Below are 12428 nucleotides of genomic sequence, written 5' to 3'. Positions count from 1 at the left end.
AGAGAGAGAGAAGAATAGTGGGTCAGTGGGGCAGTCAGAACACACACAACATTTATCAGTTAAGTTCGCCATCTTATCTGGGCATGGTCATGGCACCCCCCCAAAAAATTACAATAGTAACATCAAGATTACTGATCACAGATCACCATGATAGTTATAATGATAATGAAAAAGTTTGAAATACTGTGAGAATATTCAAAATGTCACCCAAAGGCTGGGTGTGGTGGCTCACGCCTGTAATCCTAGCACTTTGGGAGGCCAAGGCAGGAAGATTGCTTGAGCTCAGGAGTTTGAGACCAGCCTGAGCAAGAGCGAGACCCCGTCTCTAATATAAACAGAAAGAAATTAGCCAAACAACTAAAAAAATTAGCCAGGCACGGTGGCGTGTACCTACAGTCCCAGCTACCTGGGAGGCTGAGGCAGGAGGATCACTTTAGCCCAGGAGTTAGAGGTTGCTGTGAGCTAGGCTGACGCCATGGCACTCTAGCCCAGCCAAGAGAGTGAGACTATGTCTCGAAAAAAAGAGAATGTCACACAAAAAGTGAGCACATGCTGTTGGAAAATGGCACCAATAAACTCTGGACACAGGATTGCCACAAACCTTCAATTCATAAAAAATGCAATTATCTGTGAAGTGCAATAAAGCAAAGCATAATAAAATGAGGTTTCCCTGTATTAATATATTTTGCACTAACAATTATAATGAAAATTCAATCCATAAGAAAAAAAAACGTAACAGGGCTTTATGGTCACAGGAAATTTTTAAAAATTAACCTTTAGATTATATACTTTTTTTCCATAGAAGTGTGATAAATGGTCAATAAAAGACTTTCAAGCATAAAAATTGGGTAGATTCTATGGGGAATGTAGAATGGAATTATAATTTCTCACTTATGATCTTTTCACGTGCTTTTAAATGGATAATGGTGAGGTATCTAATCAGTGTAGTATTTAGATTCCATTGGATACATTTGAAAGAGTGATATAGCTTTATTTTGAAATGTGAATGTATATACTATACTGGAAATAATGTTTGCAACTATTTAAAACTACAATGAAACATTTTATGTCAATTTAAAAAATGTGTAGAGAGAATGCAGGTCTTCAATATTGTTTATAGGGTCCATGAGCAGGAAGACTTGAAGACCACTATGCAGAAGTATGTATGGGCTTTAGGATCTGGAAGGAATCTAATTGATTAATCCATCTTGATCAATGTACAGATGAGAGCACTGAGGGCTTTTCTGGAAGAAATCTGATTGATTATCTAACCCATCTTGATCAGTTCACAGAGGAAATTAATATACTGAGGACCAAGGAGGGTTAGTTGATTTTCCCAAAGTCACACAGTTGGGCCTAGACCCTGGGTGTCCTTGCTTGCTCATTCCTTTCACTGCTTCCACTGTGCTCAGAAGTCCCACCACCAGTTTTGAGGAATGAGGAAGAAAGACACAAAGTGATCTCGAAACCGTCACTGAATAACAGGGACTTCTCCTTGGGTAGGTTGCTCTCCACCCTGCCACTTCAGCCTCAGCGGTCAGGCTGGGAGGCCAGGGTTTGCATGGGGCAGCCCTGAGGCTCAGGGTAGTTGGTTTAGATGGACTCCCGACTGGGAATTTCCCTTCTAGGGTCTCTTCTACCCGCTGTCACCTGAGAGTAAACCTGATCTTTAGGGAATCTAAGGGTCCAGCCTGGGCCATCACCATCTTATAAAAAAAGATGCCTTCCTTAGGACACTTGACTTTCATCTGCTAATCATCATAATAAATGAATAGTGCCCCCTGAGAGAAAGGTGCTGCCTTGTGCAATGCACAAGCTCCGGTTTACACGGCAGCCCTGGGCCAAACTAGCCCCTTATAGCCCCTCGGTCCAGACAGGAACTGAGCTAAGGAACTGTGGTCCCAGACAGCAGAGCCAAGCTGCTGGGGTCACAGTGCTCTGAAGTGGATCCTGCTGCTATGCCTTGCAAGGCCTGCGGTGGACAGGGTGCTGTGCACAACACCTTGCTGTTGGCAGGCCCTTGTCCTCAACACCTCAGGAGGACAGGATCACACTGACGATAAGACAGACAGATTTCTTTTTAATGACTTTCAAGGTTTAGTTGGTTTTATCTTCATGAACTCTGATTTCCCTTTGGAGCAAATACATGGTAAAGTTGAGATGGGGGTAGGGGGCTCTGGCTGACCAAACAAAGACAGGCAGACCCAAGCAGGCTATGGACAAGGACAGCCCTGAAGAGCAGGCCTGGCCCTGAGACACAAATGAGAACATGGTTGAAGCCGAGGACACAAGGCTGACAGGAAAGGACACAGGCTGCTGTCGGGACACACACTACCACACACTCAAGGCCAGGACCCTGCTGACGCAGCAGCCCTCCACCCTGGCCCCTTACCGCCCCCCGCCCCTCTCCCCCGCCTGCCAGCTGCCAACAGGGCTCTGCCCTGTGTCTTCCACACCTGTCACTGCCTGTCCTTGTCCAGGGGGGGCCCCATCAGCCCCTCCTCAGCTGCCCAGCAGAGCAAGCAGTTAGTGGGGAGGGGAGGGAACATGGAGCGGGGGCCGGTGGTGGGGGCAGGGCCGGGAGCCGGGGCCCGAATCCGGGCACTGCTGGGCTGCTTGGTCAAGGTGCTGCTCTGGGTGGCCTCTGCCTTGCTGTACTTTGGAAGTGAACAGGCCGCCCGCCTCCTGGGCAGCCCCTGCTTACGGCGCCTCTACCATGCCTGGTTGGCAGCAGTGGTCATCTTTGGGCCCCTTCTGCAGTTCCATGTCAACCCTCGGACTATCTTCGCCAGCCACGGCAACTTCTTCAACATGTGAGTCCACTCAAGGCTGTGGGAACGGGCTCCCTGCACTCTGGGATCCCAGCTCCTTTCTCCAGGCTTCTGTCCTCCTGCCAGTCTGAACACTAAAAATAGGCTAGGAGTTTGAGGAGAAGATGGGGGGAGGGGGAGGGGAAGAGAGCCCTGGGGTACAGGGGAAGTCAGGAGCAAGATGGAAGAGGAAATGTGGACCCTAGAATGCTGACCAGTCCTCTAAGCAGATGGCAAAGCTTAAATGGCTGGGGGTTGCAAAGGGCACGGGAAAGACAGCTAGTGAGGATGTGTAGGGTTGGGGACAGAGCAGTGATGGGGACACAGACCAGGGTGGGGAGACAGGGCTGGGGGTCTCAGTAGCCTCCCATCTTCTCTGCCCACAGAAAGTTTGTGAATTCAGCGTGGGGCTGGACATGCACCTTCCTGGGGGGCTTTGTGTTGCTGGTGGTGTTCCTGGCTACACGGCGCGTGGCAGTGACCGCCAGGCACCTGAGCCGACTGGTGGTGAGGGCAGCCGTGTGGCGGGGGGCTGGCCGGGCCTTTCTGCTCATCGAAGACCTGACTGGCTCCTGCTTTGAGCCTCTGCCCCAGGGCCTGCTGCTCCATGAGCTGCCAGACCGCCGCAGCTGCCTGGCAGCCGGCCACCAGTGGCGGGGCTACACGGTCTCCTCCCACACCTTCCTGCTCACCTTCTGCTGCCTGCTGATGGCTGAGGAAGCGGCAGTGTTTGCCAAGTACCTGGCCCACGGACTGCCTGCCGGCGCCCCCCTGCGCCTCGTCTTCCTGCTCAACGTGCTGCTGCTGGGCCTCTGGAACTTCCTGTTGCTCTGTACCGTCATCTATTTCCACCAGTACACTCACAAGGTGGTGGGCGCCGCAGTAGGCACCTTCGCCTGGTACCTCACCTATGGCAGCTGGTATCATCAGCCCTGGTCTCCAGGGAGCCCGGGCCACGGGCTCTTCCCCCGCCCCCACTCCAGCCGCAAGCATAACTGAAAGAAATAAAAGCCATCAGACCTGGCTCTGGCTCCTCTCATCATTTGGTTGGAGCCTGGAAAAGGTGGAAAGAGAGTCTGGTAGTCACTAGGGTTCCTCAGCCATTCCCTGCTGTCATCAATGTTGAATGACCTTCCTTAGCCTTGACCTCTGTCTCTTCTGTTTTCCTTTTAGCCTCTGCAAAGACTGTGAGCTATCTGGGTCTGTGAAATCGAGAAATGGTACTCCTAAGGCAGGTAACAGTGTCCTTAGGTGTAGGCATCATTTTTATGAGCAGGTGCTCCATCTCCAGCCTGGCAGATTTGTTTTTCCTGCCTTCTCCACTGAACCTCCCCTCCACCTTCCTCAGGGGACTGCCTATCTAGGCACTCCACTCTGGGACCCTTCCTGCCCTGTCTCCCCCATAGAGGGTCTGTGTGTGCTCATTTATTTAACAAATGCTTATCGAGCCAAGCATAGTTCCATGCCATATGAATGAGACAGACAAGGTTTCTGTCATTTTGGGGCTTATCAGCTAACTGGGGAAAGCAGATAATAAACACACAAATAATAATAGCAAACACTTGCATTGTATCTACTCTGTGCCAGGCAGTGTTCTAAGTGTCTATAAGTTCTTTAAATAAATTAACACATTTAGTCCTCACAACAGCAAAACTATGAGGTAGTACTGTTTCCACTGTACAGCTGCAAAAACCGAGGCACTGAAGTTAAGTGACTTGTTCACAGCTAATAAATAGAGGAGCCCAGATTACAAACCTCGGCAATATGGGTGTATTGTCTATGTTCTAAACCAGGGATTAGCACCCTACAGCCCTTCTGTGGCCTGTCTTTGTATGGCCTTCAAGGTATAGTAAGAATGGTTTTTACATGTTTTGATTTTTTTCTTCTTTTTTTTTCAATCCTTCCCTTGCTGATACATTTTTAAATGGTTGAAAAAAATCAAAGAAGGATATTTCATGACACGTGAAAATTACGTGAAATTCAAATTCCAGTGTCTATAAAATGAGGTTTTATTGAACCCAGCCACACTAATTCATGTACATATATATGGCTGCCTCCTGCTACAGTGGCAGAGTTGAGTAGTTGCTACAGACATTGTAAGGCTCCAAAAGCCTAAAATATTTACTATCTAGTCCTTTACAGAAAAAGTTTTCCAAAACCTTGTTTAAACCACTACATTATCCTGTTTCAAAAAAACAAGAACAAAAACAGAAAACTGGCTAGTATCACAGAGAAAAGTGCTGTGAATGTACTAAAACAGGATGACTTGTAATAGAGAGACTTGGAGAGAGGTACTTTATAAAGGATAACGGAGAAAGTTCTCTCTTAAAGAGGTGACATTTGAGCAGAGAACCTAATGACAACACTCAGGGGAAGGGCATTTCAGGCAAAGGGATTAGCAAGGGCAAAAGCCCTGAGGCAGGAATGCACTTGACAACTTTGAGAAACAAATGGAAACCCAAGCATTTGCCAAGTGTAATGAATGACCGGGAAATCAGTAGGGAAATAAACTTGAAGGGGAGACATGTCCCTTTGGATTTCACTCTAAGGACAACAGGAAGCTGAGAAATGGTTTTAAGCAAGAGCGAAGCATGAACCCCCTGCTCTGCGAGAGTACATTATAGAAGAATGGAGTCCGCAGCAGGGGTGCAGGAGCGAGCCCACTGGAGCTTGGATAGGGAGGTGCCAGCTCTGAGTATTGTTGCAGGGGCCGGAGGGTGCCCATGGCGCCAGGAGCCCATGCTGGCAAGGCTAGGAAAGAGACGCCAGGTCTTGCCCATCTCTTAGGAAAGATAGGGAGCCCCAAGTAAGGCTTATCACTGTCCGAGGCTGAGCAGGGGAAGAGGGCGGGTGGGGGAGTCAGTGGGTAATCGAGAGGCGGGGAGATGGGGGGCGGGAGGTGGAAGGTGGGGCGTGGAGAGGTCGGTGTTGGCGGGGTGATCCGAGCACCCGGCTCCGGGAGGCGGGGGCGGGGCCGAGGCAGTAGGCGGGGTCTGGGGCGGGGCTTCTGGAGGAGGGGGCGGGGGGAAACGCTCCTCTCGGGCTCTGGGGGTGGGGGCCGCGCCTCGGCCGCCCTCCTCGGCGGCTCCGCCCCTCCCCCTCAATGGGCCCCGCCTCCTTCAGTCCTCCACTCCCCGCTCCCCAGGAAGGCCGTGCGGGCTGCGAGCTGCTGCTTTCGCTTTCCCTTCCCCGTGCCCACTCCTCGCTCCTCGCGCGGCGCTAGGCACCCCACCCGGCCATGGCCACGCTCAGGGTCCAGCCTGACGCCCAAGCCAAGGTGAGCGCTGCGGGTTCTAGGCAGGGTCCCGGGGAGGCGTGGCTCAGAGAGACTGAAGGCATCCCTCGCCCGCCCCTAGACCCCGACCCGAGTCGCGGTCAGTCAGCGAAGCCTGCCTGCGGGGCGCACCTGATCCCCGGGAGACAGGGGCGGGGGGGGGGCTGCCTGCGCGGAGAGGCGCGGCGGCTGTGGTTCAGCGGGGTGAGGTGAAGCAGAGAGCTGGCGTGGAGGGGAAGTCCGCTGGCCGGGGCCCGGGCCACACACAGACCGGGTGCGGGACCTGCCCCTGCCACCTCATGGCCTTTCCTTCAGGAAGGTCCCGGGGCCCGCTCCACAGGGCAGCCCAACTCTGCCCCACTAGCAGAGGGCTGTCCACACCTCTCCTCACACCGCCCATGCGACCCCAGGAATCCGTTCTCACTCGAGCCACTCGCCCTTCAAGGCTAGGAATGTACTCATCCCCCAAATCCAGTCCCAGGGGCATGCACTCCTCCCTCCCCAGATCCAGGTCTGCAGAGATCCACTCCAACACCACCCCAACCCACCTTGCAAGGATCTATCTTGGCTTCCTCAGGTCTGGCCTTAGGGGGATCCACTTCACCTTTCCCCCCAGGCCAGGCCCCATACAACCCTAAGGGAACTGTCCTCAAATGAACTGGCCTTAAAGCCAAGTTTCTGAAGGGTTGCCTGTGCCCAACAGGTGGATGTGTTTCGTGAAGACCTGTGTACCAAGGTAAGACCTGCCCCATCAGTACTTACACCCCCACCCAACTCTTACTGCTCAGCCCTGCCTCCCTGCCTAGGAAGGGCATTTGGTTCTGACCCCATCCTCCTCCACCTCACACAGACAGAGAACCTGCTTGGGAGCTATTTTCCCAAGAAGATTTCTGAGTTGGATGCATTTTTAAAGGTACTGGGGCCCAGCAGGGAGCTGGAGAGTTTGGGAGACCTTGAGAGTGAGGAGGTGAGAGGAACACCCTCAGCTTCTGCCCTCCTCCCACCCTACAACAGGAACCAGCTCTCAATGAAGCCAACCTGAGCAATCTGAAGGCCCCGTTAGACATCCCAGTGCCTGATCCAGTTAAGGAGAAAGAGAAGGAGGAGCGGAAAAAACAGCAGGAGGTAAGTCTGGAAGAGCTGGGAGAAGGATCCAACCATGGGAAAAATCAGCCTTAGTCCTGACTCCCATGGACCCCTCTCTCCCTGCAGAAGGAAGACAAGGATGAAAAGAAGAAAGGGGAAGATGAAGACAAAGGTACTTGGAACCACTACAGTGGGAAGAGACTTGAGTCCCACCCCACAGGAGCTCCTCCCTAGGGAGTCCTTTCCACTCTCCCCTTCAGCACCTCACACACAGACTCAATCATGTGACTGACCCATTGCCCACTCTCTAGGTCCTCCCTGTGGCCCAGTGAACTGCAATGAGAAGATCGTGGTTCTCCTGCAGCGCTTGAAGCCTGAGATCAAGGATGTCATTGAGCAGCTCAACCTGGTGAGCCCTCCCACTTCTACCCTCAGGCTTTTTAGGTCAAACCCTTTGTCCTCTTGGTTCCCTGCTAGTTAAGGTTTGGCACTTGCCAGGTCTTAGCAAGAGAGGGCACAGCAAGTGAAGCCAGAAGTCTAGGCCCTAGGGCTCAAGATGGACCTGGCACACCTCCACCCAGTGTGGGCAGGGACGCTAGGGAGGATAGGAACCTGGGAATTGAGTGGAGGGTTGATGTGGCTTTGATGCCATTCCCTCCCCCCAGGTCACCACTTGGTTGCAGCTGCAGATACCTCGGATTGAGGATGGGAACAATTTTGGAGTGGCTGTCCAGGTGAGACCACTGCCCCACTCCCCCACCCTCCTATCTAGTCCATGCTTCCTTCCACTTTCCCCCTTGCTTTCTTTCCCCAGGAGAAGGTGTTTGAACTGATGACCAGCCTCCACACAAAGCTGGAAGGCTTCCACACTCAAATCTCTAAGTGAGTGGCTGCTCACCCACACCCACACTCTGGGCTCCCTCCTTCTCCCACTCCATACACACTTCTGCTTCCCACAGGTATTTCTCTGAGCGAGGTGATGCAGTGACCAAAGCAGCCAAGCAGCCCCATGTGGTAGGTGAGGCCCAGGTTTGGGTGCATGGGTAAAGGACACATGTGAAGTCAGGCATGACTTGAGTTTCCTACAGGGTGATTATCGGCAGCTGGTGCACGAGCTGGATGAGGCAGAGTACCGGGACATCCGGCTGATGGTCATGGAGATCCGCAATGCTTATGTGAGGAGGCGAGGGCAGGGGTGGGCAGAGGCAGCTTTCCCAGGTCACCCACCCCCTAGCCCTGCAGGCTAGGGGTGAAGGGTGACAAAGCTCCGTCTCTCCACAAGGCTAGGAATGGGGCACAAAGCCACTGGGGGCCTGAGGCTGACCCCTACCCCTCCCTGGTCTTGTAGGCTGTATTATATGACATCATCCTGAAGAACTTTGAGAAGCTCAAGAAGCCCAGGGGAGAAACAAAGGGAATGATCTATTGAGAGCCTCCTTTTATTCTGTGATAGATACAGCACAGACCTTCTTGTTTTTTACCGTGGACTCCAGACTTTTCCCTACCTTTCTCTTGTTGAGGTTTTTCACTCACCTTGCCTCCCAGGCACAATAAATATAGTCATACTGTGACCCATCAGCCCAAGTCTCTTTATTGGATCCTGACACCCATGGCCCTGGTTCAGGCATTTCCATTGGTGGGACCAACCCACTGGGTGATTTGGGTATTGAGCTGCGGGTTGGTCCAGTCCTGCCGGATGTCGTCAAGGTGGCAGTCAAAGTCTACAAGATGCTGGTGTGCTTGGCCCTCCAGCAGTGCTCCCACCATCTGCCGTGACTCCTCCCAGTCCCTCCACATCACTCTGAAATAATAACCCCCATGGAGGTCAAACAGCAGGCAGTGGGTACAGACATATACTTAACAAAGGTTGGGTCTGGAGAAGGACCCTTGGGGCAGGACCAAGGACAGAAGAGGCCCAAGAGCCTTGCACTTTCAAGAAAAGGTGGAGGGAGTGGGGCACTCACAAGTTCTTGTCCTTGGGGACCCAGTGAAGACCTTGGTTCTCCAGGACGATGACTGGGGGCACACGAGGCTGAGGCACCAGTTTCTGATTATCCAACTGGGTGGACAAAGAAGGGCAGGTGTGAAAGTCTCAAGGATCCACCTCCCTACTTTCTCTCCACCTCTCCACCCTGAAACCCAAGCCTCACCATAATAAGTACTGCATCAGGGAAGAATTCTGCAATTCGTCCAGCGATTTTCAAGGCCAGGGGCCCAGGGCTGTGTAGAAGGAAGATCAGAGGAGTGAGGAGCCGACTGCGGGCAAAACCTGTCCATTTGAGCTGGGCCTCCCAGGTCTCATAGATGTGGGTGCAGCTGTGGGCCTTTCCCTGTAGCTGGCCTGGGGGGGTCGGGCCTGCTGGATGCTTTGATGCACGACTGCTTGATGCTTGAGTGTTGTGGGAAACAGGTGCTCTGACACTGCTGGTGAGAGTGGAAATCAAAGGTGGTCTTTTTGGAGGGCAATTTGGCATAATCATCTAAATTGAAACTATACTATGTACATGCTGACCCAGAAGTTCCACTTATAAAGAATTTACTGTTATTATACCAGCCTGAGCAAGAGTGAGACCCCGTCTCTACTAAAAATAGAAAGAAATTATATGGACAACTAAAAATATATATATACAAAAAAATTAGCCGGGCATGGTGGCGCATGCCTGTAGTCCCAGCTACTCGGGAGGCTGAGGCAGGAGGATCGCTTGAGCCCAGGAGTTTGAGGTTGCTGTGAGATAGGCTGACAGCACGGCACTCTAGCCCGGGCAACAGAGCGAGACTCTGTCTCAAAAAAAAAAAAAAGAATTTACTGTTATTATAATAATAGGACAGTGTCCATAGTAAAAAGTTGGAAACAATCTCAATGTTTAATGTAGGCATTAAATAAATTATGGTACATCCATATTCATACTATATAGCTGTTAGGGAAGGCAGCTCTTGGTGTGGAAATGGAAAGATGGCAAATATTTATTAAGTGAAGAAGAGAAGCAAATTTCAAAACAGTATTTCCAACTTGATTCATATATATGATTAATATATAGAATTATCTTTCTCTCTCTATATATATATGTATGTAAAGAAATTTCCTTATTTTTAAAATTGCTGGTTGGGCTCTGTGTTCTTTCAGTACTTGGGTGACACCTCAGTTAAAGCAAGATCGGCCTGTTGTTGATGCAGTTGTCCTCCCCACCCTCACTGCAGCTCCTCCAGAGCAGGGCTCTGTCCTATTCATCTTTGTATTTCCTCACTCCAGTACCCAGCATAGTGCCTGGTGTACAGCCCCTGCTCCTAAGCCTTTCACGGAGGAAAGATGAAAGGAATGACCTTGGTTCTCTTACGCGCCCCCCCAACTCCCTTCCCCCGCCCCAGGCAAAATCCTTTGCCTTCCGCCTCTGGCTACTCCACTCACCTCTGGTCGCCCAGAGCTGCATTGGCATGGTAGTACCCAGCCACCACCAGACCGGCCTGTGTGCCCCACACATCCACCTGTCGTGGGAAAGGGGCCATCAGTAACTAAACCATGCCGCTAGCCTCGGTGCGCCCTGCTGCCAAGCGGGCGGGGATGGACTTCGGGCTAGGGGTGTTAAGGGGTTGAGAATGGGCGTCCAACGGAGGAACCTGGTTGAGGGCGACCTCCAACATGACGGACAGGGCCAGCTGGCTGTGGAAGAGGGGCACACAGTCGGTGAGGCACAGGCATTCTCCGGACCGCGGCGCCGGCGCCAGCAACAGCCCGTTGACCGCCGCGTGTGGGTACCGGGCGGCGTGCAAGCACATCTTCACGTAGGCCCGGGCCGAGATCTCCACTTCCCCCATGGCGAGCGGGGCCTGCCGGGAAGCAGCAAGCCCGATTAGTGCCGGTTCCCCACCCCGCTCAGGCGAGCCGGGCCCCAGCTCGCGTTCGTGTAGCTCCCTCCAGCGCTCAGCGCCCTCCTTGGCCCTTCCCAGTGCCCCCTCACTTAGGTTCAGCGGCGACTCTAACTCGGCTCTAAGGCGGCCCGCCGGCTTCGGGCGACCTCGGTCCCAGAGCCCTCCCCCGGCCTGGCCCAGAAGGAGGTTCCGATTGCATCCCGCGGCACCGAGCGCCGCCTCCCCTGGCCCCCAGCGGGCAGCAGCAGATCCCCGCCTGTCCCGGGGACCCAGAGCCGGCAGCTCCCTGCCGGACGGTTCTCGCAGTCCCGCCCACGTGGTGCTCCTTGATAGGTCTAGAGGTTCTCGTTTTCTCCCATCAGCGGCTGCGTCCAAACCTTGCCCCGCCTTTGTCTCCAGCGAACTGGAAAGAACCCGCAACTGCAAAGGAAAGAAAATTGCCCGCACTCTTATTGGCCAGGCTACCCGACTTCTTGCTTGCAGGTTGGCTTTGCCCGTTACTCGTGCTGCCCGCCACCACAGGCCGGGCAGAGCCCTGGGAATGGAGCGCTTGCCAGCAGTCGGGTGTCCCGAAGCACTGGGGACAAAGTAGATAGCCTTGCTCCTTTTATGGAATGAGAGGAGCTGTACTATCTTCTCTGTCATTTACTAATGAGCCGCGTTCCCTTCAAGGCCGCAGGTTTCTTTAATGTAATATCTGCTACCCACGGTCCTTTAAGGATTAAATGAGATATGTAAGGGAACGGGCTTCCAAGCTGTCAAGTGCTATGCTGCAAATACTTCTCTTTTGTTTTCCTTGTTGTTTCTTTTTCCACATCAACAGCAGCAAAAATTCTTATATTTTAAAACAGGATAAGGCCCTGAATTAAAGAACAATTTCATGGAATTTATAGTAAAGACCACAGCACAGGAAACCTTGTCTCTATCACCTGCCCAGGGATGAATCCTGAAAGGCAGAGATAAAGACGTGATTGACTGAAGGGGAGGGAAAAAAGGACAAAAAGAAAAACTTACTGATTAATCCTTCCCATAATGTCCTGTGGTATAACTCCTTCCCCACAATGCCTTAGGTGCATTTTCCCCCTCCCAGCCCTTGAGGAGTCCAACCATTCATCCATAATCCATCCAGTGAAACCTCATTCTCCCTCTAAGCTTGCTGAGGGAGGATTGTTCCTTTTTTCATCCCCCTTCAGCCACAGAGCTTTCCCCACTCTATCCAAAGCCTGATTATTCCTATAAGGGCTCTGCCCAAATGCCACCTCTTTCATGAAGAACTCATGAGACCTCCAAGGGAAATAATCTTGTGAAATTCCAAAATACAGGTTATCTGCATGGCTGTCATGGCCTGTAACAGTTTCCACTCTGTTCCTTAGTTGGACCTCTTAAGACCA

At 52.3% G+C, this 12428-nt stretch overlaps 3 protein-coding genes across 6 annotated transcripts; 2 read left to right on the top strand and 1 right to left on the bottom strand.

Annotated features, from left to right (window-relative positions):
* Window positions 1–2097: 2097 nt before the first annotated feature.
* Window positions 2098–3835, top strand: FITM1 (fat storage inducing transmembrane protein 1). Its single transcript, XM_045570148.1, has 2 exons — window positions 2098–2813; window positions 3197–3835. Exons 1-2 carry the CDS (start codon window positions 2548–2550, stop codon window positions 3807–3809), a joined length of 879 nt encoding a protein of 292 aa, XP_045426104.1. The 5' UTR covers window positions 2098–2547; the 3' UTR covers window positions 3810–3835.
* Window positions 3836–5913: 2078 nt separating this feature from the next.
* On the top strand, window positions 5914–8741 carry PSME1 (proteasome activator subunit 1). Its single transcript, XM_045570086.1, has 11 exons — window positions 5914–6087; window positions 6788–6820; window positions 6935–6997; window positions 7099–7209; window positions 7297–7342; window positions 7482–7579; window positions 7836–7904; window positions 7985–8052; window positions 8130–8184; window positions 8259–8345; window positions 8519–8741. Exons 1-11 carry the CDS (start codon window positions 6049–6051, stop codon window positions 8597–8599), a joined length of 750 nt encoding a protein of 249 aa, XP_045426042.1. The 5' UTR covers window positions 5914–6048; the 3' UTR covers window positions 8600–8741.
* EMC9 (ER membrane protein complex subunit 9) lies at window positions 8737–11361 on the bottom strand. 4 transcript variants are annotated; one of them, XM_045569982.1, is made up of 6 exons: window positions 11127–11361; window positions 10786–10995; window positions 10577–10653; window positions 9321–9591; window positions 9135–9229; window positions 8737–8971 (listed from the first exon to the last, which is right to left on the bottom strand). In XM_045569982.1, the coding sequence occupies exons 2-6, from the start codon at window positions 10981–10983 to the stop codon at window positions 8791–8793; spliced, it is 822 nt and encodes a 273-aa protein (XP_045425938.1). In that variant the 5' UTR covers window positions 10984–10995; window positions 11127–11361; the 3' UTR covers window positions 8737–8790. The 4 variants fall into 4 exon arrangements, with proteins under 4 accessions (XP_045425938.1, XP_045425930.1, XP_045425947.1 ...); XM_045569974.1 differs by having other exon boundaries at window positions 9321–9594; window positions 11127–11360; XM_045569991.1 differs by having other exon boundaries at window positions 9321–9390; window positions 11127–11353.
* Window positions 11362–12428: the final 1067 nt, after the last annotated feature.

The sequence above is a fragment of the Lemur catta genome, chromosome 1, assembly GCF_020740605.2.
Source record: "Lemur catta isolate mLemCat1 chromosome 1, mLemCat1.pri, whole genome shotgun sequence".
Taxonomy (NCBI): domain Eukaryota; kingdom Metazoa; phylum Chordata; class Mammalia; order Primates; family Lemuridae; genus Lemur; species Lemur catta.
Note: the sequence above shows the minus strand (reverse complement) of the source record. Positions and strands in the feature narration are given on the sequence as shown.